Source organism: Oncorhynchus masou, chromosome 32 (genome assembly GCF_036934945.1).
Source record: "Oncorhynchus masou masou isolate Uvic2021 chromosome 32, UVic_Omas_1.1, whole genome shotgun sequence".
NCBI classification, from domain to species: Eukaryota; Metazoa; Chordata; class Actinopteri; order Salmoniformes; family Salmonidae; genus Oncorhynchus; species Oncorhynchus masou.
In genome coordinates, this window is record NC_088243.1 from 39,469,362 (window position 1) to 39,491,703 (window position 22,342).

Here is a 22,342-nt window from a genome sequence, read left to right on the forward strand (position 1 = left end):
AAGAGGGTGTGTTTGGGTAAGTACAGATAGAACTAAATCATGTGTGTACATGAAAGATCAACCTAAAAGAAATGATGACCTACTCATGAACCTGTATATTTGCACAATCCAATTACTATGCAGGTCCACTCTGGAGACAGTACAGCAATTAGTGTGTGTAACATTTCACAGAAATACACCCTGGAAGACACAAGGAGAAAGAAGTAACCAAAGTATAAAGTACACTCTTTACCCCAATGGGTGAAGTACACGAGAGAGCAAAGGAAGGATTTGGCAGAGCAGTGGGTAAACCCAGCCCTGCGGCCGGGCACCCACACACGTGTGATTTCAGGACTTTGTGTACCCTACAGTGCAGGTGTGAGGGCCTGGTGCTGGCTTCCTATCCACTCTCCTTGCTTAATTCGCTCCAGATAACCCATCAGCCTCAGCACCCGCAACCCTGTCGCCATGGCGCCCACAGATGGCGCTTTCTGCGGCCGGGCCCTGCGATTGGTGGGGGCCTTCCAAACAGAGAACAGCTGCTGGGGGATGATATATCACGGAGTTGTTATTTGGCGTTAGCAATTGCATTTCAGGCTCGTCTGCTTGACACTTCCAGACCCACATCTGGCAGGAAATTGAAGCACAATGAAAGAAAGAGGGAGAGAAAAGAGAGAGTGATTAACAAAGGGCTGAAGAGCAGGTGTTGGTTTGACAGGGCCACACAGGACTACAATGTATGAGGAGAAATGGAGGTTGCTCGCAGAAGGCTTTTCAATAGCTTTAGTGAGCATTTATTCTATAGCTTCTTGATACTCAAAAATTACTAGAGCTGCACCAGAGAGCACCCTGAACGGTTGCATCACCGCCTGGTATGGCAACTGCTCAGCATCTGACCAGAAGGCGCTACAGAGGGTGGTGCGTACGGCCCAGTACATCACTGGGGCCAAGCTTCTTCCCATCCAGGACCTATATACTAGGCTGTGTCAGAGGAAGGCCCAAAACATTGTCAAAGACTCCAGTCACCCTAGTCATAGACTGTTCTCTCTGCTACCACACGGGAATCGGTACCAGAGCACCAAGTCTAGGACCAAAAGACTCTTTAACAGCTTCTACCCCCAAGCCATAAAACTGTTGAACAATTAATCAAATGCCCCCCTCCCCCCCTTTGTTTTTACACTGCTGCTACTCGCTGTTTATTATCTACAGTGAGGGAAAAAAGTATTTGATCCCCTGCTGATTTTGTACATTTGCCCACTGACAAAGAAATTAACAGTCTATAATTTTAAATGGTAGGTTTATTTGAAGTGAGAGACAGAATAACAAAAAAATCCAGAAAAACGCATGTCAAAAATGTTATAAATTGATTTGCATTTTAATGAGGGAAATAAGTATTTGACCCCTCTGCAAAACATTACTTAGTACTTAGGTTTGCACACATCTCAGGAGGGATTTTGTCCCACTCCTCTTTGCAGATCTTCTCCAAGTCATTCAGATTTCGAGGCTGACGTTTGGCAACTCGAACCTTCAGCTCCCTCCACAGATTTTCTATGGGATTAAGGTCTGGAGACTGGCTAGGCCACTCCAGGACCTTAATGTGCTTCTTCTTGAGCTACTCCTTTGATGCCTTGGCTGTGTGTTTTGGGTCATTGTCATGCTGGAATACCAATCATCACGACCCATTTTCAATGCCCTGGCTGAGGAAAGGAGGTTCTCACTCCAGATTTGACGGTACATGGCCCCGTCCATCGTCCCTTTAATGCGGTGAAGTTGTCCTGTCCCCTTAGCAGAACACCCTTAAAGCATAATGTTTCCACCTCCATGTTTGACGGTGGGGATGGTGTTTATAGGCAGCATTTCGAGTTGAGTTGATGACAAAGAGCTGTCGATGACAAAGACCCAGTTGTCCTATGAATCAATCAGATGTTCATTGGCAAACTTCAGACGGGCATGTATATGTGCTTTCTTGAACAGGGGGACCTTGCAGGCGCTGCAGGATTTCAGTCCTTCATGGCGTAGTGTGTTACCAATTGTTTTCTTGGTGACTATGATCTCAGCTGCCTTGAGATCATTGACAAGATCCTCTCGTGTAGTTCTGGGCTGATTCCTCACCGTTCTCATGATCATTGCAACTCCACGAGGTGAGATCTTGCACGGAGCACCAGGCTGAGGGAGAGTGACGGTTCCAACTGTTGTCACCTTCTCACCAAGCTGCCTGGCGATGGTCTTGTAGCCCATTCCAGCCTTGTGTAGGTCTATAATCTTGTCCCTGACATCCTTGGAGAGCTCTTTGGTCTTGGCCATGGTGGAGAGTTTGGAATCTGATTGATTGGTTGCTTCTGTGGACAGGTGTCTTTTATACAGGTAACAAGCTGCGATTAGGAGCACTCCCTTTAAGAGTGTGCTCCTAATCTCAGCTCGTTACCTGCATAAAAAGACACCTGGGAGCCAGAAATCTTTCTGATTGAGAGGGGGTCAAATACTTATTTCCCTGATTAAAATGCAAATCAATTAATAGCATTTTTGACATGCGTTTTTCTGGATGTTTTTGTTATTCTGTCTCTCACTGTTCAAATACCATTACAATTATAGACGGATCATTTCTTTGTCAGTGGGCAAATGTACAAAATCAGCAGGGGATCAAATACTTCCCCCTCACTGTATGTAGTCACTTTACCCCTACCTACATGTACAAAATACTGTAACTTGATTAACCAGTACCCCCGCACATTGACTCTGTGCCAGTACCACCTGTATATAACCTTGTTATTTCTATTTTTACTTTAGTTTATTTAGTAAATATTGTAACTCTTTCTTGAACTGCATTGTTGGTTAAGGGCTTCAACCTCGGTATGTACAGTACTAAACCCCAAAGCTGTGCGAAAATAGTTTGAGACCAAAACAACATTGTGAATGGTAACACACAAACATATTACATTTATATGAATGTACTGCATTTATTTATTAAATATACCAGGGAATGAATGTTGACTATCCTTAATTATCAGTAGTCTTTGCTTATTCTGAGAATCTGTCTCTGGCAACATTTGATTAGAGCCCGACAGATATGATCTACCTATATATTGGCCTTTTAACGCTACATCGGTATCGGCCTATAACTCCACTGATAACCGATATTCCAAAAATAGGAGGGGAGAAAAAGGGAATTATTCTCATGGTGTCATTGTCACAATGTAGGAAATCAACATTTGAAGCAATTTATGAGAATTCAGTGTGGAAAAATGTCACTTTACCGATTTCCCTTCTGTAAAACGTCAGATCCCCCCCAAAAAAAACATATTGGTAGGCATGCCTTCAAATAAGACAAGTACATTGATGGCTCTTGCTCACCTACTAAAAACAAATCTATATTCAGTGGCCTTTACATGACCCGAGCGCTGACTGGAAAGACAATGTCCCATCAAGTGTTATACCATCTTCCAACACCAGAGGGCGCACTTGAACATGAGACTGCCAATGTATTTGGAACTGATGACGGGGACCAGTGAGACATGTATTCCCTTATTCACGCCATACGGCCAAAACAGAGCCAAGCTGCAATGGTCTGGTTACACATCCACCATAGTTGCTGGGAAACGTGCCGGAGAGGACAAAGCGAAAAGAAAACCTGCGCCAGCTCGACCTATAGCGTGAACTAATCTCAAAATGCTTGCAACGTTTATGTCCAGAGAGGCAAGTCACAAAAAAACAACCACATTTATTCCATTTCACAGTGTCAGTGGAACAGTAGATACATGGGAGAACCACAATGTGTTTATACAATGCTGTCCACACATGCCAATTTACACGGTTACATCTTTTGAAAAGTTGGAAAAATTAATTCCTTCCACAGTTAACACAAATACAAGTCATTACAGTATGCTTTACGGCATCAAAGCCAACAGAACAAGTATAACACAAAGGCAAGTACGGTACGTGTGACAGTCAAACTTAAAATCCAGGATAAAGGGTGCGTCATGACTGAAACCGTCAAACGTTCTGTATTCACAATGTTGTTTCGGACTCCCTAAAATTAAGAGGCAGAGTTTGACCTTTAAAAAAATATATATATATATATAGCAAATGGTAGAGAGCAGAACATGCAATGTTAAAAACAAGAGCAGTGTCATCATCTGATATAACAGGTTGAAATATAGTTTAGAAGCCCAAAAGTGTGAACAAAGAGCAAAATAGGTTTGAAGCCTTAGAATATAATTGTGCAACAGGCTTTGGTCTCACCTCGAGGTGAATGGGATTTATTCAACGTTTTGTGTCCCTTTGCTGCATAATGCCGAAAGAAACCAGATGATAACACTAATGACTGTACGAGTCATCGGAGTTTGATTGGCATACTGGAAAAATCAGTTGAGTCGGAGGACTTTGTGACAAGCCTTCAAGATTCTCTCAGCTCAAAGCCCCTCTAAACCAAATGGATGACAAGAGCTTGTTTCCACTTCTCTTGAATGTGCATTCCCCTATAGTCACGCAATGCCATCCTCCCAAGTCTCAGAGTGATGAGGAAGCCTGAAAATAGAGGCTACATTTCTTAAAATTACAATCTGCGAACGAACCCCTTTAATAAGGACAACAAAAAGTGTCTGTGACAGCTTTACACATTTCTAGAGAGAACGGCAATATTTAATGAACATACTGCATCTTGAAAACAGAAACAAGAGTACACCGTCATACTGTAGAGTCTTCAAAAGCTCAACTTTCCAACATTAACTTCCCCCTGCCATCGGCAGGGACGACTCTATTCTTTTGGGGCCCTAAACGAGATTTGGTTGAGGGACCAAATCCACCTAGCGGAAAAAAAACACATTTTAGTGGCCCCTATCTTGACGATGGGGAATTTCCTGCAGTTCACGCAGCTTAGAGCAACAATTGAAGGAAAACGTACAGAAAGTTGAACTATACACACATCCCCAGGCGTTTTTCCTTTTAGATAACAGTTGTTCTAGTTATGCTAATGTTAGCTAGCAAGCTGAATGCCTGTGACTGAATACCTCGATATAACTGCCGATTAATCGCAATTCATTATTTTCATTGTTTGACAGACCTAATTTCCACACTATGGAGGTTAGAATAATACTGTGAAATTGTGAACATGATAATTCCCTTTTAGTGTTTAAGCTGTTTGAAAACACTGAAATTTCATCCTGTTTTCATGGAATGTTGTTTTGGCCTTCCATGGTGACAACACCATGCGGTAAATAGACCAACAGGAAAGAGAGTTCCAAACCTTTTTTGCCAATAACAGCTACTTTTCAGTTTCCCCCTCCCCACTCAGACCACTCCCTAACAAAAGTGTTGCCTGAGAAATTGCTCTTAGCTAAGCCATCTTTGTTTAAATTTTAATTTAAAACAATCACAGAAATTATTTGATATTGAGATAAAAATGGCTGCATTGGACCTTTAAAGCATGTTTTTTTTTTCTGCAATTCTACATACTTTGCCATGAGTTGGAGAAAACATTTCCGTTTTACAGCCAATTTACTGCAATTCTAAACATTTTCTAATGACTTATGCCATGTTTATATGATATCGGAGTGAGAATGACCAACAAAATCAAAAACGGGGGCCCCCTGGAGGTCAGGGCCCGGTCGGTATGCGGCCATGAACACTACGAGTTCAGAAAGATGGCTAGCCTAACTACCACTCTGAAAATTGTTAACTGACATTGCTAATTGACTGTCAGTGAGTGATATGAAGAGAAAAACTGCTAATGCACAACCAAATTCCAAAATGGCACCTTGGTGTACTCTACTATTCTTACTCTCAATAGTAAGTTGAGACCCTAATTGGATCATGCCTGCAACTGGCACTGGCCATACAGACACAAGATCTCCACTTTTATGTTACAAATCTTAAAATGCTTGAAACTAGTCACTCTCTAATCGCCACCCACAAGACTTGCTTGGCATGATTGTCACACAAAGACACGGTCAGCTCAGTGGTCCACATGTTCAGTTGGGACCTTTCGTATTCCCTACTGCCAGAAAATGAGGGTAAATTAGCTCAACTGAAATGTTTTTGTTGTTGTTTGTTGTTTAACTCGAGTCTTTGACAACATGCATCAAGGGTTAGCAGAAAAGGATGAGGCTAAAAGGTACGAGGTACTTACAAGTTAAGGCTAATGTTTTCTTTGTGTGTGGTGGCTACCATAAGCTAGAGGTGAATGGCTAATGCTAGTTCCAGTAACTGTCATACCCACTCTTTGAATGCTACGTGGAGCCCAATATGGAAGAGCAAAATTCAAAAAAAAAAAAAAAAAAAAATCAGGGATTTCTGAGAAGAGTATCTCAGTATTCTGTATGTAGTCTACAGTAGTCCCGGATTTGTTTGTGCTTTCCCCTAATCCGTTGTCAAGACAGTTTTGCATGACAATTTCATACGGAGTTGGCAAGAGAGCAGAAACAGACTGGCACCCAGGATTTATTGTATGTGTTCCAAAGTGGCTTATTGATGGCGGACCGCCAATGACTGATCTCTTGAGTTTAAATGTGTTTCAGAGTGAGAAATGGTGTAGCTACAGTAAATGTCCCTCACCACAAGTTCTGAGGGAACAACTTAAGGGAAAATAATGATAGATTTAAAAAAAAAAGAAAACTATCAGTATGTCTGATATAAGTCGACCTCCCTTTTGTGAAATTCTACCGTATGACGTGATCATGGCACACGGAATCTGGTATAACATACTGGACCACTTGATATGACCACACTGTTAGCAAGACTAAGATACTAAAGATAGGAAATGTACAAACTTGCATAGATACAGTCATGTGTAGAGCAGTCTTCAGATGTGTCTAAAACAGTCCAGTGAAGTTCTTGACATTTTCTATCCCTGCAAAGGTTGCAGTAGCTGCATGTAGTGAGAGCTCTCGACTCGCTCCCAACAAAAACGCTGACAACAATCCCACTAACATTATGCAAGTTTGCCACGGACTCACACCATAAAAATAAATAAAAACATCGTATAGGATTATTGTTCATTACAGAGGTTGGATATATGACCAACATCAGTGTAATATAGATCATATGAATAGGACATCTTTGTATCAGAGAGACAATTTCATTTCCTATGTTCCACCTGAAAATAGACAGGTTTTAATGAATGACTGACGCATTGAACAAATTCATTATTTTAGGTGTGCTTTCACAAGGACGGAATTGGACAATGGCCATGTGTTTTTGTAAGACGTTTTTTTTCCCCTTCATCAGAATACTGGGAGGTGGCTTTTTTGGCTTTGTTTCTTATTCATTTAAGGCCATTTGTTGCTATGTGGCTAAATATGATTCTTATTTGAGTTGAGAGGAACTCAGAATGAACCCCATGATATTAAATTATTCCATTCGACAACACAAGTCAGAACCAGTTCCAGACGGTTTGTTCACGTCTGTGTGGATGGGGAGACGAATGTTCAGGGCCCATGGTCACAAAGTGTCTTGAAGTAGGAGTACTGATATAGGATCAGTTTTGTCTTACCTAGATGAGCACTCCTACTCTGAGACTCTTTGTAAACACAGGACCAGGAGTCCCTCTTTTTGGGCTGTGAGAAGGCGTTTGGGACACCCTCGCAAAAAGACACGTAGACCTATCGGGTGACGCAGTGGTCTAAGGTCACCAGAGACTGTGGGTTCGAGCCCAGGCTCTGTCGCAGCAGGCCGCGACCCGGGAGGTCCATCGGGTTAGGGAGGGTTTGGTCGGTAGGGATATCCTTGTCTCATCGAGCAGTAGTGACTCCTGTGGCGGGCCGGGCACAGTGCATACTGATCAGGTCGCTAGGTGTACGGTGTTTCCTCCGACACATTGGTGCGGCTGGCTTCCAGGGTCGGATGCGCGCTGTGTTAAAGAAGCAGTGCGGCTTGGTTGAGTTGTGTTTCGGAGGACGCGTGGCTCTCGACCTTCGTCTCTCCCGAGCCCGTACGGGAGTTGTAGCGATGAGACAAGACAGTAACTACTAACAATTGGATACTACGAAATTGGGGAGTAAAAGGGGGTAAGAATATGAATATATGAATATATATATATTTTTTTTAAAGACAGAAATAGGAGATCAAATCCATTTTTTAAAAACAATAACTTCTTGCTGATAGTGGGAACAGAGCAAAAGATGACAGAAACACAGACATCACCAAGAGAACGTGCTGTACAGGGGAGTGAGAGACAGAAAACCTCCTGACTTCCGCCCCGGTTCATAAAGCGACAAATGGAGTGTCTTTAATGTGCAAACAGAGTAAACACCAAACGTTTGTAGAAACGTAACTCCAGTGGTATTTCCTGTATGTTGAGAGATAAAAAGCGAGAGTAGAGGGGTGGGGGGAAAGCTTTGTGTTTGACAAACCAACAAAAACAAGAAACTCGACTGAAACGAGTTCAGGTGAAGGTCCTCCAATAGTAGCAGCTCCTGCATGAAACTGTCTCCAACAAGAGGATTCAGACATCACGTCTTTATCCCTCTTCTCTTCATAAAACATCCTCTTCTTCTTCGGTTCTGTACTACAACCACTGCCTGTAGCTCACCTCAAGGCCTCAGCGTGGCCCTGCTACAGTAAACGGACACATGGCCCCCAAGCCCACAGAGAGGCGCGTCGTTGTCGTCCACAAAGTCTGACCTCTGTGAACCCATCTTCCACCAGGCCAGGGAGCACAGGGTCAACACAACTCCTCCTCTCCCACCATGACACTGCGAGCGAGATGGATCGGGACCCGGCTGGGCCGAGACGGTGCAGCTCGGCCCCAGACCCGTTAAATGAAGCACCGCCAGAAGCGTGGAGGGAGAAAACGGAAGAAAGGGACGTAAAATAAATATGGCCGCCTGCTTAGCGAGGCGGGGTTTAGGTGGGCAGGGGGTCGTCGTCCCCTTTGCTGCACTTGCACTTACAGCAGAGGACAAAGGGCGTGGCCAGGAGGAGAAAGGGAGAGGCCACCAGCAGGAGAAGGCCGAAGCCAGCGAAGATCCCCACCACCTTGGAGAAAGAGAGAGAGGAGAGAAAGTAAGAGACTGCAAACAAGGCAGAGGCACCAGCAAATAAGACACCGTTTGTTTAGCTACATTGCAAAAAATATCAGGAAGAACACAATTGGCACTATATAGAAAAAACAGGACTAGCGTATGAGAGATCCCTTAACAAGATAATACACACCAAATCATTTCCACTTCCCTTCTCAAAACTTGCTCTCTTGTTTGACGTGGTCATAACCCACCATGCAAGTTATTTTCAATCTTTTGTAGTGCAAGTCTCCCATCTCACCACATGGGGGCATCAGATACAAGCAGAAACATCTCCTCAGCTACAAAACGGCCTTTGAAAGCAGCAATTACACGCAAACCTGCCTTCTTAGAATAACCTAATGGACTTCTGCCGGTGTCAGAGTAGGAGAGTCATTTTGAGGATCACCCAGGGCGGGCCAATGAAGGACAAGACAGGAGAGAGTGGCACCCTATGACAAAGACCTTTCGATAAAATAGCTCCATGCATGTATATACATTGCTGTTGCCATCCCTTCTTGTGTATTTCTGTCCACTTCCTTCTTTTCGGGGGTCTCCGTAATCACATTATTTACCCAGACGAGCACCCCATGAACCTTTAGTTGCACCGGCATAACGGTGTTAGCATGATATCCTATTCGCTCAGATCAACCAAACCCTTGACAAAGCTACCGTATGCAATAGACCATGTCTGGTCTGAGAACAGTAAGCGTCGAGAGAGGTGACCTTCATTCCTTCTATGGCATCCCTAGCGGATGCAACCCCCTCAGCTCAAATCTCAAAACGGATTTGAAAAATCCGATACAGAGGTGAAAACAGAAAACAGGGAGGCTGAGCTTTCTTTATAAAAAGGCAGGATATATTAGGGCCTTAATTCAGAAAACGTCTGAGTAAGAGTGCTGATCTAGGATCTGTTTTAGCCATAATGAATAAGATGACATTGACAGGGAGGACCTCATCCTAGATCAGCACTTCTTTTGTGAATAAGGGCCCCGGGGTCCTTTCTGTATGTGTTACGCGTTCATGAGGAGCTAAAGAGAGAGACTGGGCTTGGGGAGCAGTGAGGTTGCATGGGCTGGGTAAAGGAGGTGCAGTACCACAAGCTGTAATCATGCTCAAATGACTCAGCCTGTCCTACTGGGCAACAGATGCCAGTGTGTGCGCTAGCGTTCACAACGCTCTGTTAAACCCGGGAAATGTGCTCGTCTATGACTAGATATGTGCTGGATGATAGCTAGAGCTGAACAACGACTGGGTGAACAGAAAAATCTACTCAATATTCTCATTCGATATTAGAATCAGAATTCTAAAAAGGATGTGTTGACTTTTAATTCATAATGTGTGGCAAGCATTATGTATGTTGTAACTGAACAGCTTAACAGTACCATCAAATAATATTGAGCAACCAGTGTTACATTTGACCAGGGGCGCAACTTTGGTTTTAATGAATATCATTTTTATCCAGTCAACTCGGAGGCGTCCGCATGGTCCTGAAGCACACCGGTGCCTCGTTTTGGATCAAATTCCAATGATAAAAGTGGGGGGGGGGGCAAAAATTAAATTTCAGAATGTGCAGTGAAAGTTGTTCCCTGCTTTTTACTTTAGAGACTGTGCCAGAGTAAAAGCATTACTCTAACCCATAAGTGACTTGCAAATGTCCACATATTATACACAGAAAACAATCTACTGTAAGAAAGCAATGCTGGAGAGACATGTTGACACAAACAACAACGGGCCAACACACAGAACAACGACCAAGCTGTGCTCTCCTACAGACTAGTGTTTTCACAGACCACCATCCATGATTATTCACGTTAAACATGTGTGTGCGTGGAAGTGTTTGTGTGAGGGGAAAAGTGTGTTGCATGTGCCCTGCCACATGCTGCAGACATAGGGGAAGTCCAGTGTGTGTGTGAGAGACAGAGAGAGACAAAGGAGGAAAGTGGGCGCACTAACTTTACTCACCTGTGTTCTGTGCCAGATGACAGACGCCCTGGAGTGGCCCAGTTTGTTTCGACAGGGCCCTTTGTCATAGTGGATCAGGAGGAAGTCATCCTGTGTGTCATACACACACACACACACACACACACACACAGAGAGAGAGAGAAAGAAGAGAAAAGAATGATCTATCATTAGTACTGAGAGGTAGGGGCAGCTGCTTGGAGAAAATTGCTTTTAAATGACCAGTGTGGTGTAAAATCGCCTGTGGTCTGCAATTAGAATTGACTTAAGCCACTGCCAGTAAAGCCTCCTACAAGCCCAGATAAAATCCCTCTGTTTCAGTTCCATTGTCTTGTATCAAACGTCATAAAAACGAGTTTTGGATTTGGAAATCCATCCGCCTGCAGCCTTATCACACCTCCTGCAGTGCTGTTATTCCCTGATAACACATTAGATCACTGCTCACACCAGACATGCGAAATATACAGAGTGAATTCTATGCACATTTCAGACTGCTGTATTGAAGTCAGGACCAACATGCTGAAAGGGGAAATTAAAAGTCATTTGCAAAGATACGTGTGTATTATTCTATACGAACATGTTGCAGCAGCACAGATGTGGGGAGGTGTTTTGGAGAAACATTGGGACAAGGTTCTACTCATATCCAGAGGCTCCAGAAAGTACCACGAGAAAGGGGTGTGTGTTTGCATGCGACAAGGTTCTCTACTCACGTCCAGTGACTCCAGACAGTACCAGCAGAAGGCGTGTTTGCAGTTCTTGCACATCATCTGGGCACAGCCCTCGTCCCTCTCGATGTACACCTTACACTTGGGACAGCGCTTGATGGGACCATCGTCATCGTCACTCTTGTAGAAGGAGCTGAGGAGACACGGTGAGAGCGCGCGTGCGGTAGAGAGAGAGAGAGAGAGAGAGAGAGAGAGAGCAATGTTCAGTGTGTTACGTTTCTTAAACAAATGTTGGTAGAAACAATTGTTTTTGCTGAATGACGCTAAAGAACAAAGACCATGATACATCAGAGATCCAGAATGCCACGAGAGATTACCCACTCATACAGTTTATCATGACACAGATCTTGAACAGCCTTTGTTAAATGTACAACAGATCTAAGCTTGCAATAAACATCAACAGAATTTCCTCCTAACACCTGAAATGCAAACGAAATGAGAGAATGTAAAGTGTGCTCGTCCCAGCCTCTCTTTCTCCCACTCCTTTCAGGCTTTTCTTTCTTCTATTCATCTTCAAAGCAGGTCTTTTGTGTCCTTTTCCCACCTGAGTGCTGCTGACTCTTGAAGGCCAGAAAGGAGAGCAGGTGATGCTGTCGGCTGTCCCCCTCAAGTGTCAGAGAGGCGGACAGGGAACAAGCGCATTCATTTTCTGAGCCAATTCTCCGGCTATTGATCGCATCTGGCCAGAGTGAATTAATGCCCACCTTCCATGTCCTACTTCATTTGACACCCTGGCAGTCATTTTGTAACTAATCAGGACTTTCGGATTCTAGCTTTGACTCTGGAAGGAACGGGATAGAGGCCTGAATGTAATGGAATACAGGCTAAAGATCAGAAATTAATATACCTGGATCAGTGTGAGGATTAAGGAGAGAGTGTCCTTCTCCTGAATGCTGGCTGTTATGTCAGAGGTATGTCATGGGAGAAATGTTTTAAAAAATGAAATTGTATCAGCAAAAGGCAGCAAGATCCAGGCAAAATGGGAAAGGTCCATAGAGTAATACATTTGCCCTTTGCGGTAATTGCTGCATATGTCAGCTTGGTGCAGATCGGGCTAATAGTGTATGTGGAGTCCATTCGAATTAGGACACTAATTTCCCACACTCTTGAAAGGCGAGAGAGGAGAAGAACGTACTCCAGAGCTCATTGTTTAGATAAGTGCAGTATGTACATTAATCACAGTAAGAGTCATACAAGCCATACTTGGAGTCCTGACAGGGGGTAGAGAAAGAGAGAGGAGGCGGCAGAGTTTAAAGGGGAAGTTCAGGATTTTACAACTTGATGTTCGATGGTTCCGCAAGCTAAAAGTAGTCTATGGGCCTGGAAAAACTGTAATCCATGGCTCAAGTTAGATGAAGTTTGTTGGGGCTGTTTAGAGAAAACAACTATGGATTACAGTTTCTTCTGGCCCATAGACTTCTTTTTCAGGGTGAGGAACCATCTAACATTAAGTTGTAAAGTCCAAAACTTTCCCTTTAAACCACTGTGGCCTTTCGTGACATCTGAGGACAACTCCACAACCCTCTCTCTCGCTTTATTTTTAGATATACTATATATACACACAGAAAAATGTGTGTACACCCCTTCAAATTAGTGGATTCGGCTATTTCAGCCACACCCGTTGCTGACAGGTGTATAAAATCGAGCACAAAGTCATGCAATCTCCATAGACAAACACTGACAGTAGAATGGCCTTACTGAAGAGCTCAGGGACTTTCAACGTGGCACTGTCATAGGATGCCACTTTTCCAACAAGTCAGTTTGTCAAACTTCTGCTGTTATTGTGAAGTGGAAACGTCTAGGAGCAACAACTGCTCAGCCACCAAGTGGTAGGCCATTCACAGAACAGGACTGCAGAGTGCTAAAGTGCATGGTGCGTAAAAACAGTCTGTCCTTGGTTGCAACACTCACTACCGAGTTCCAAATTGCCTCTGGAAGCAACGTCAGCACAAGAACTGTTCGTCTGGAGCTTCATGAAATGGGTTTCCGTGGCCGAGCAGCCGCACACGAGCCTAAGATCGCCATGCGCAATGCCAAAGATCTGCTGGAGTGGTGTAAAGCTCGGCGCCATTGGACTCTGGAGTCGACAGACAAATCTCGGTTTGACTCGTGGCTAAAATGGAAGCCAGTCCCCGCAGCAATGTTTCAACATCTAGTGGGAAGTTTTCCCAGAAGAGTGGAGGCTGTTATAGCAGCAGAGCCCATGATTTATGAATGAGACGTTCAACGAGCAGATGCCCACATACTTTTGGTCATGTAGTGTAGCTTTGCCACTGGGCCACCACATTCTAGAGTTTTAAGTAGACCAATAGTCCAAATGCAGGTTGGCTAAGAGTTACGGCCTTGACTCCTTATATTGACACATTCTGACTTCCTCTGTGACCTTGGTCAACCCCGGCTAGCCTTATCTGAGCCCATGGGTCCCAGCACTATCACCAGGCAACCTGCTCCAGCTAATACACTCAGTCATATTAAATATGCACTAGAAGGCACTAGATGACTCGCGCCTGGATGGTTATGCATGAGAGCAGCTGGCTTCATGGAGACATCAACACAGCGGTAGCTAGGCTGGTATCCAGGGTGGTAAATACAGGTTCCCACGGGGACCAGAGGCTGTGTCCTCACAGTGTCCTCAGTAGAGGGGTGAGAGCAGGTGAAGGCAGATCATCAACCACATTAGGAGAAAACAACTACGAGCCGTTTGTGTGTGTGTGTGTGTGTCAGCGCGCGAGCGTGTGAGTGTACGTGTGTGTGGATAATGGGACCAGGGTTTCCGGGATAAGGACATTATCCCTGTAAAACATACGACTTTGCGGTCTCAACAACGCAGTGTTTACAGTGTGGCTCATTGCGGAAAGCCAGTTACAATGACGGATAGAATGAGAACCTATGATTCTCGGGACGAAATGTCATTCAACGGTCACGGAGTCTAACCTCTGTCAACTAGCTCGAGGAGGTGATGGGGAGGAGAGTGCGATTGAGATTGGTGAAGACAATAGGAGGATGAAGAGGAAAAACTCCAGCTCATCTATACCTGGTCTCTACAGATATCAAAGAATTGATGAGGTGGAGAGGAAGTGATTGATATGATGAAGGAAGAGGAGACGATTCAGTTCCATACCTGGTCTCTCCGGGTAGGAAAGCGGTGATGGGCAGGTTGTTCTCCTGGGGTGGGCAGACCTGCCCGGGGTGCCAGTTAGCCTTGCAGGCCGAGCAGAACTCCAGGGTGCACACGGCACACTTCACCAGCTGGGGCTGCGCCACCTCCATCTCCTTCAGCTGGCACACTGCCTGGCACGACGACGATGGGCACCACGTCCGGCACGGGTCCAGAAGCACCTCTGCGGTGGCACAAAACCAGGTGTCACCACCAACAGTACTGTATACAGTGACTGCTTCCAAAGCATGGTGACAGGTCATGAGGAGACAGGAGGTCACGAGGTGATCGTCTCTGTTCACACACACACACTTTCAGATGGATATCCATCTGTAATCTGTGGAAAAAGCCATTGCAAATCAGAAAGTGTGTGTGTGTGTGTGTGTGTGTGTTTTAACACAGAGACATAGGTGCTATGTGCCAGACGTGGTTTACTACTTTACTGTTAATTGTTATCTTGTTTCGGGTCTATTAAAAAAACATTTTTATTTCATGTTTTTGACCTATGCACAAGTACATACTCCCGCAAGCACAAGTGTCATTTGACATATGCACACACAGATCAGTTGGTGCTCCCTAACACAGCAGCTAAATCAACATCTATTTTTTCCTCCAATCACCCTATTTAAATGTGCTTCGACCAAACTAACTACAAAACTACAAAACAAGTCCAACCATCCAGTCCCAATGACTAACACACACTGCTTGCCATCACATGGCTCTGTTCTGTTGACTCTCGCATGTTCCTCAGTCTGTTGCTGTTGAACCAAAATGGCAGCCCCCTGCCCCCCTGTCTGTGCGACTCTCCATCCCTGTGTGTCCACAATGTGTGTCTGTGTTTGTGCCTTTGGGTGGGTGGAGTACCTTCGAGGCACATGCCATATAGAGTGGGTGTGCAAGTCTGGCTGAGGTTAGCGTGGGAACCCCATGTCACAGATTAGCACATATCATAATCACAATATTATTCACATTTTTGATGGTATTTGAGGTTTGTTAATAATAAAAGTTATAAATGTGCTTTATGAGTAGCGTATGACCCTAGGATGGCAACACATACATTCTAAGTTTTGTTGTTGCTGTTTTTTTAAATGGGGCTTTGTCCATTCTGATTGTTTTATACTGTTCAATGAAACTTCAAACAAAAGTTGGAATATAATAGGCACTTTGAATAGTGAAAAAAACAAGGCTATTGGGACAGGGAAGGAACCAAAGTGTTGGTCAGTGTTTCCCAGTGGACCATAATGAATGCGACATAAAATAAATGGTATCTTACTGTTGCTTTGATGTAGCTAAAATGTCCATGTTTTGCGTATTACCTCTCTTATTTAGAATGTACCATTGTGCAAACATGCTGATGTAGGCCTACAACAGCACTGGTATCATTGCTCTGACTAAGTACATTTAGCTAGCTGACTAGCCAGATCTGCAGCATTGACCATGAAGACTGACTGCGAGTGGTTGTTGCGACTCGTGGTAGCGCAAAAACTGCTCTCCTTGAATGACAGGGGGCGGGGAATGGTGTATGTGGAAGGAAAGAGACGACTCAAGTAGCAAACGGGGGAAACAACAAAAACGGACATTATTTCACCATCGAAGAGCAGTGCGTTAACACATTTAACAAACCAAACATTGAAATATCAATACCAATACATTTAGGTATACCGCCCAGCCATACGCCATTCACAGCAGAAAGGCACCCCCTAACACTCCTCAGTGTGACTTTTACGACCTTATTAAATATACAGACAGACAACCACAGATGATGAATTCATAACCGAACACAGGGAATAAATATTAAAGGCTTTGAATTAGGACATTTAGACAGACATACTGTATAGATATACATTCCCCAGCCAGACAGTGTAGGTCATGATATAGCACTACCTATCCAATTCACATCACTTTAAATGTACCTGAAAAGGCTTTCCCCTCATGCATCTTTGATGGTGGCCGTGTTAAACTTTGATACAGAATGTAGGCTAAATCAGAACACAATAAGAAAAGGTAGAGGGTTGTCATTGTCCTCCAGGTCAAATTGATATTGGACTCCAGGAAGAGTAGTTTCTGCCTTGGCAGCAGCTAATGAGGATCCCTAATAAATACTAAATGGTGTGGGGAGACAAGGGAGCCAGGTGGGAGCTCAATTACCTACACGTCTATGAGCAGTGATGCAGTCAGTGCGGTTACTCTCCCACTTACCCCTCTCAAACTGCAGCTTCTTGTATCTCTGCATAATCGCTGTCGCCACTATGCACTCAATCTGCAGGAGAAAGAAGAGGGAGAGTTAGGAACATAATGCCCGTGTGATAGCTTACCAAACGAATACAGGACATGATGCTTTCAGCCACACGACAGTCTGAAGATGATCAATTACAAAACCCCACTCAATTTCAGCATAATTAGGATTAGCCCAGCGGTTTTATTCACATATTCCGTGAGAGGTATATTTGCATACTGGCTACATATAATAAAAGGTTAAATGTAGTCATTATGCAATGATGAAAATAACATTCGGGGGTGGGGGGGGTGGGGTGGTGAGTGTGAGAACAGTCAATTATGAGTCAAAGACTGTCACAGCGGCTGGATGAGAGACGCCTCGTCTCTGACTGGTGTGACAAGCCGGGTCCGAGTAAAAGGCCAGTGACTTTGATTGATTGGAAACATACGGCCGCCGGCCTCCAAAACAGAGAGAGTGAGAGGTGACCTCAGATTGACCTCAAATCGGGGAAGGACACAGACGAGCGGGGCCCATCCACTCTGTATAAAACACACCAACGCATCTCGAAGGTGGGCCAGAGCTGAGACGGAGCGAAGCCAGACTTGTTTGTGCAGGTAGTTTTGGAAAAGACGGAGAGAGATATTCACAGAGAGGGCTAAGGTCTGCGCGGCAAGGGACCCCAATTAAAAACATGGTCTTGTGCAGCCTCAGAGGCCTCTGGAATGGATGTGGAGGTCTTTGAGGCTGAGTTAGGAGATTTCTTTCATCTAAATAAAGCACATGCATTACCTATATGTTCATAGTCATTGAACATGTTCAAAAGGTCTAAATATCAATAAAAAGTAAATAAGTATATTGGGCCAGGAACGACACTAATCCCTGATATTTTTTTATGTCTTTCAAATCCATGACGGCCACTTGAAATTCATTGGTTTTGGTCATCAATGCTAATATTAGCAGTTGATAGCAGCGGCTTAGTAAATAAATCTGAAGAGTGAATTAATCTAAATTAATCTAAATTAATCTTGGACCATACAAGTTTAAAGGTAAGGAGACTATTTCTGTAACTATCCCTTCAAATTGGAACTTTCCACTTCCCCCGCATGTGTAAATAACTACCGTACTAACTGTAAATATGGAAGAAAGAAAATACTTAAATATGTATTCTTTTTTACCTAAAGTACATTCGGAGAGTATTCAGACCCCTTGACTTTTTCCCCCAATATATAACATTACAGCTGTATTCTAAAACAAATCAAAATTAAAAACAAATATCAATCTACACACAATACCTCATAATGATAGTGAACATTTTTGTTTTTTTGAAATGTTTGCAAATATATTAATTTTTAAACAGAAATACCTTATTGACATAGGTATTCAAACTCTTTTTGCTGTATTCAAACTCTTCATTTCTGCTGTCTGCAGAAATGAAGGTCCCCAAGAATACAGTGGCCTCCAACATTCTTAAATAGAAGAAGTATGCAACCACCAAGACTATTCCTAGAGCTGGCCGCCCAGCCAAACTGAGCAATCGGGGGAGAAGGGCATTGGTCAGGGAAGTGACCAAGAACCCAAATGGTCACTCAGACAGAGCTCCAGAGTTCCTCTGTTGAGATGGGAGAACCTTCCAGAAGAACCATCTCTGCAGCACTCCACCAATCAGGCCTTTATGGTAGAGTAGCCAGACGGAAGCCACTCCTCAGTAAAAGGCAAGACAGCCCGCTTGGAGTTTTCCAAAAAGGTAGCTAAAAGAGTCTCAGATCATGAGAAACAAGATTCTCTGGGTCTCATGAAACCAAGATTAAACTCATTGGCCTGAATGCCAAGGGTCGCGTCTGGAGGAAACCTGGCATTATCCCTACAGTGAAGCATGGTGGTGGCAGCATCATGCAGTGGGGGTGTTTTTCAGCGGCAGGTACTGGGGAACAAATCAGGATTGAGGGAAAGATATATTGAGCAAAGTACTAAGAGATCCTAGATGAAAACCTGCTCCAGAATGCGCAAGACCTCAGAATGGGGCAAAGGTTCACCTTCCAACAGGTCAACAACCCTAAGCACACAGCCAAGACAACGCAGGAGTGGCTTCGGGACAAGTCTCTGAATGTCCTTGAGTGGTCAGAGCCCGAACTTGAACCCAATCGATGAAACATCTATGGAGAGACCTGAAAATAACTGTTAAGCGACGCTCCCCATCCAACCTGACAGAGCTTGAGATGATCTGCAGAGAAGACTGGGAGAAATTCCCCAAACACAGGTGTGCCAAGCTTGTAACGTCATAGCCAAGACGACTCAAGGCTGTAATCTCTGCCAAAGGTGCTTCAACAACGTAGTAGTAAAGGGTCTGAGTACTTATGCAAATGTGATATTTAATTGGACTTTTTCTAAAATAACAGTTTTTGCTTTGTCATTATGGGGTATTGTTTGTAGGTGGAAGAGGATCATCTGTCTGTGCTGAACAAAGGGGGAGCCCCATACACACTGAGCCTGGCCAACCATCTATAAGGAGAGCAGTCTTATCAGTTTGCTGAGGCTTTCCTCAGTGAAAGCAAGAAGTACTACGGTGCCGAGTTGGAGGCCCAGTGCAGAGGCTGCAAAGGGGGAGGGGGGTAGAGAAATAGAGTGTAAAATGAATCACCTGTCGGCAGGGGACTTTCAACTATTTAACAAAACTAGTGTTGGTGACTGCAATCTACTTCAAGGGCAAGTGGAGAGAGGCATTTGAGGAGTCCAATGATGGAGAAGATCAGGTTCAAAGTGAGCAAGATTTAGAAACTGCGTGTGGAAAATATGAAAATGACAATCAACGTCCACTTTCAGATTCTGGGGATGCCCTATGAAGGAACCAAGGTGAGCATGCTCATTATGCTCCCTGACGAGGGCTGGAGAAGCTGGACTTCACCACTGGGCTGAAGAAGCAGCTCACATGAGAGAACTTTGCGATGCAGACAGTGAGAATCCAGTACATGGAGGCAAGAGAGTAACATCCACAATGTAAGTTGGATGAGACCTACAACCTGAATGACATTTTGTCTAAGACGGGCATAGTTGACACCTTAGACTGGTCTAGCGACTTCTCAGGCACGTCGCCCGATGACGACCTGCAGTTGGCTGGAGTGGTGAAAAAGGCCTTTGTAGACGTGAACGAGCAGTGCAGAAAGGCCCGCTGCCATCACCGCGAGCTTGTTTGAATAAAATACACACTTTCAGAGCCGACCGCCCCTTTTTGTTCTTCATCCGCCACAACGACACACAGAAAATCCTCTTCTGTGGCGACTAGTGTTCCCTTAATGCTTTACCAAAGAATGGTGAAGTTGAGGGGCTTTGGTCACATGGTTTTCCTTGATGATCTGATGGTATACATGCAATGCATTGTGCCTCACTATGAAATAGTCAGAGGCAGGTCCCGGATTTGTTTGTTCTCGCCAACTCCATTGCTCAATGTCAAGCCGATCAATGGCATGACAATGAATGACAAGAAGTTGATGTGATAGCACAAACCAGACTGGCCCTCAGGCTAGTTTCCCCATCCTCTATCATGACTGTTGTGTCTGTGTAACCTCCCTGTTGTCGTCTTGATACGAACACATTTTATGAAAGAAACGTCTGTCAATTCCGCATGGATTCTGTTTTGTTGCTGTAAAATGCAAGCATCAAGTCCAGTAAAATCATATGCAATTATCCTCCAACTTGCCACAACTTTGTGTATTGTGATCATGAATTCACTCAAATGAATTATGAAGATGTGTATGTGCGTGTTCTGATGTAAGAAAGGTTTTACTACAATTAAGCAACTGTTCACTGGAAATAAGCGCCTGCTGAAGTGTGAGGGTACAATAACAAGACTGTTTCTCGTTCAATGTGTCAATATCATAATTATATCTTCCCCTCAAATCACAGGATTAACAGTAAAATACAAATAGTTGGAAATAATACCTCATTTTCCAACAAGTGTCCTCGTTTTGGACAGGCAGAGTCTGGACAGCTAATTGCAGTTTCAAGGCCCTCTTTGATCAGGAGTTCCACATACTGCTTCAGGCACTGAAAGAAAAGGGGGGGGGGGCATAACATTGACCTCATTCTATGGCCATGCAGTTAATCAGAAAATGTGTAGGCGTATTGGATGACAAACTGCACTGTGCCTCTCCCTCTCTGAAACCCGTAGAAGATATTCTCTGCTTTTGGCATTGACTATTCATTCTGCTATCCATTTATTTATTTACAACAGTGTCTGCTTCGCTGAAGAGAAGCATGCTAACCAGAGAACATCCGAATGAAAGTATTTTTTAAATTAATGAGATAACGATAGAGGGACTTCTAAACTAAGACTCCTCTCAGCTACAAGATGTACGCTTGCATTGTGGTACAAATTTACATTTACATTTAAGTCATTTAGCAGACGCTCTTATCCAGAGCGACTTACAAACTGGTGAATTCACCTTCTGACATCAATCCTGTCCATTCCCTATAAGCAACTGCAGTGAACATTAGTTTACTCCCAAACTAAAAAGCCATTGCTCTTTTCATAGCTATGATTGAGCTCCAGTGAACAGGAACGGTATAATCAGAATTTGTTAATGGCGCGATGCTTCACTGTTCAAATAGGCCATTGTCGTAAAACAAGTACAGCACACCTGATATTTATCACAGAGTTATTGACTTTTTCTGCCTCATTATTTTTATGGTTTGGGAAAACAAATGATTTTTCATGTTTTGTATTTCTCCCACTCTCCAAACACTGAGTGGCGAGAAAAATAGCATGATTCATATTAAGGCGGAGGGATAAGAGGGGCTGAGTTTTCAAGCATGTTTAGACATTTCCCATGCCGGCAGAGTCATGGCTGTGGTACCAACTTGCTTGTCAGGTCAAATGTCCATTTGCCTCTCTGAATTCATGCAACCGGACATCAGTCCAGATTGACTGCAGGAGAAATGGTCGTTCAGTGTAGTTTAATGACATGTAAACACTGGAAGATACAAGTTATATTTCTGTCCATGCAATGCAAACAAAATAGCAAGATCAGGAAGTCGAGAAGGGATTTAAAGTTGCAGTCAGATTTCAGATTTACCCTGGTAGGCGGACCATGCACTTACGTGTATAGGAGTTGCTCACTCCCAATAGGTCCTAGATCTAAGTATTAACTAAGTATGTGAGGTACAGTGGGGTCCGTCCGGAATGATTGGATCCCTTGATAAAGATGAGCAAAAAAGACTGCATAAAATAAACAATACTAATACTGAGATGCATTGTATTGTATGCACATTATTTTATATTAATACAATTGCTCATCGAAAGAGATTGTTTAAA

The 22,342-nt window shown here is 43.8% G+C and overlaps 1 protein-coding gene and 1 pseudogene across 3 annotated transcripts in view; one reads left to right on the forward strand and one right to left on the reverse strand.

Moving 5' to 3' along the window:
• Positions 1–22,342, reverse strand: part of rnf144aa (ring finger protein 144aa) — a 74,283-nt gene that overhangs the window by 17,319 nt on the left and 34,622 nt on the right. Inside the window, exons 4-9 of one of the 3 annotated variants that reach the window (XM_064954120.1) lie at positions 20,971–21,075; positions 17,016–17,076; positions 14,781–15,000; positions 11,645–11,792; positions 10,938–11,027; positions 8,865–8,949 (exon numbers count right to left, since the gene is read on the reverse strand). In XM_064954120.1, the coding sequence (XP_064810192.1) occupies positions 8,865–8,949; positions 10,938–11,027; positions 11,645–11,792; positions 14,781–15,000; positions 17,016–17,076; positions 20,971–21,075 (709 nt within the window). Of the gene's footprint in view, positions 1–3,677; positions 8,950–10,937; positions 11,028–11,644; positions 11,793–14,780; positions 15,001–17,015; positions 17,077–20,970; positions 21,076–22,342 lie in introns of those variants that run through there. The other 2 variants (XM_064954121.1, XM_064954122.1) reach the window with 2 other exon arrangements.
• On the forward strand, positions 17,373–20,314 carry LOC135526832 (leukocyte elastase inhibitor-like; annotated as a pseudogene).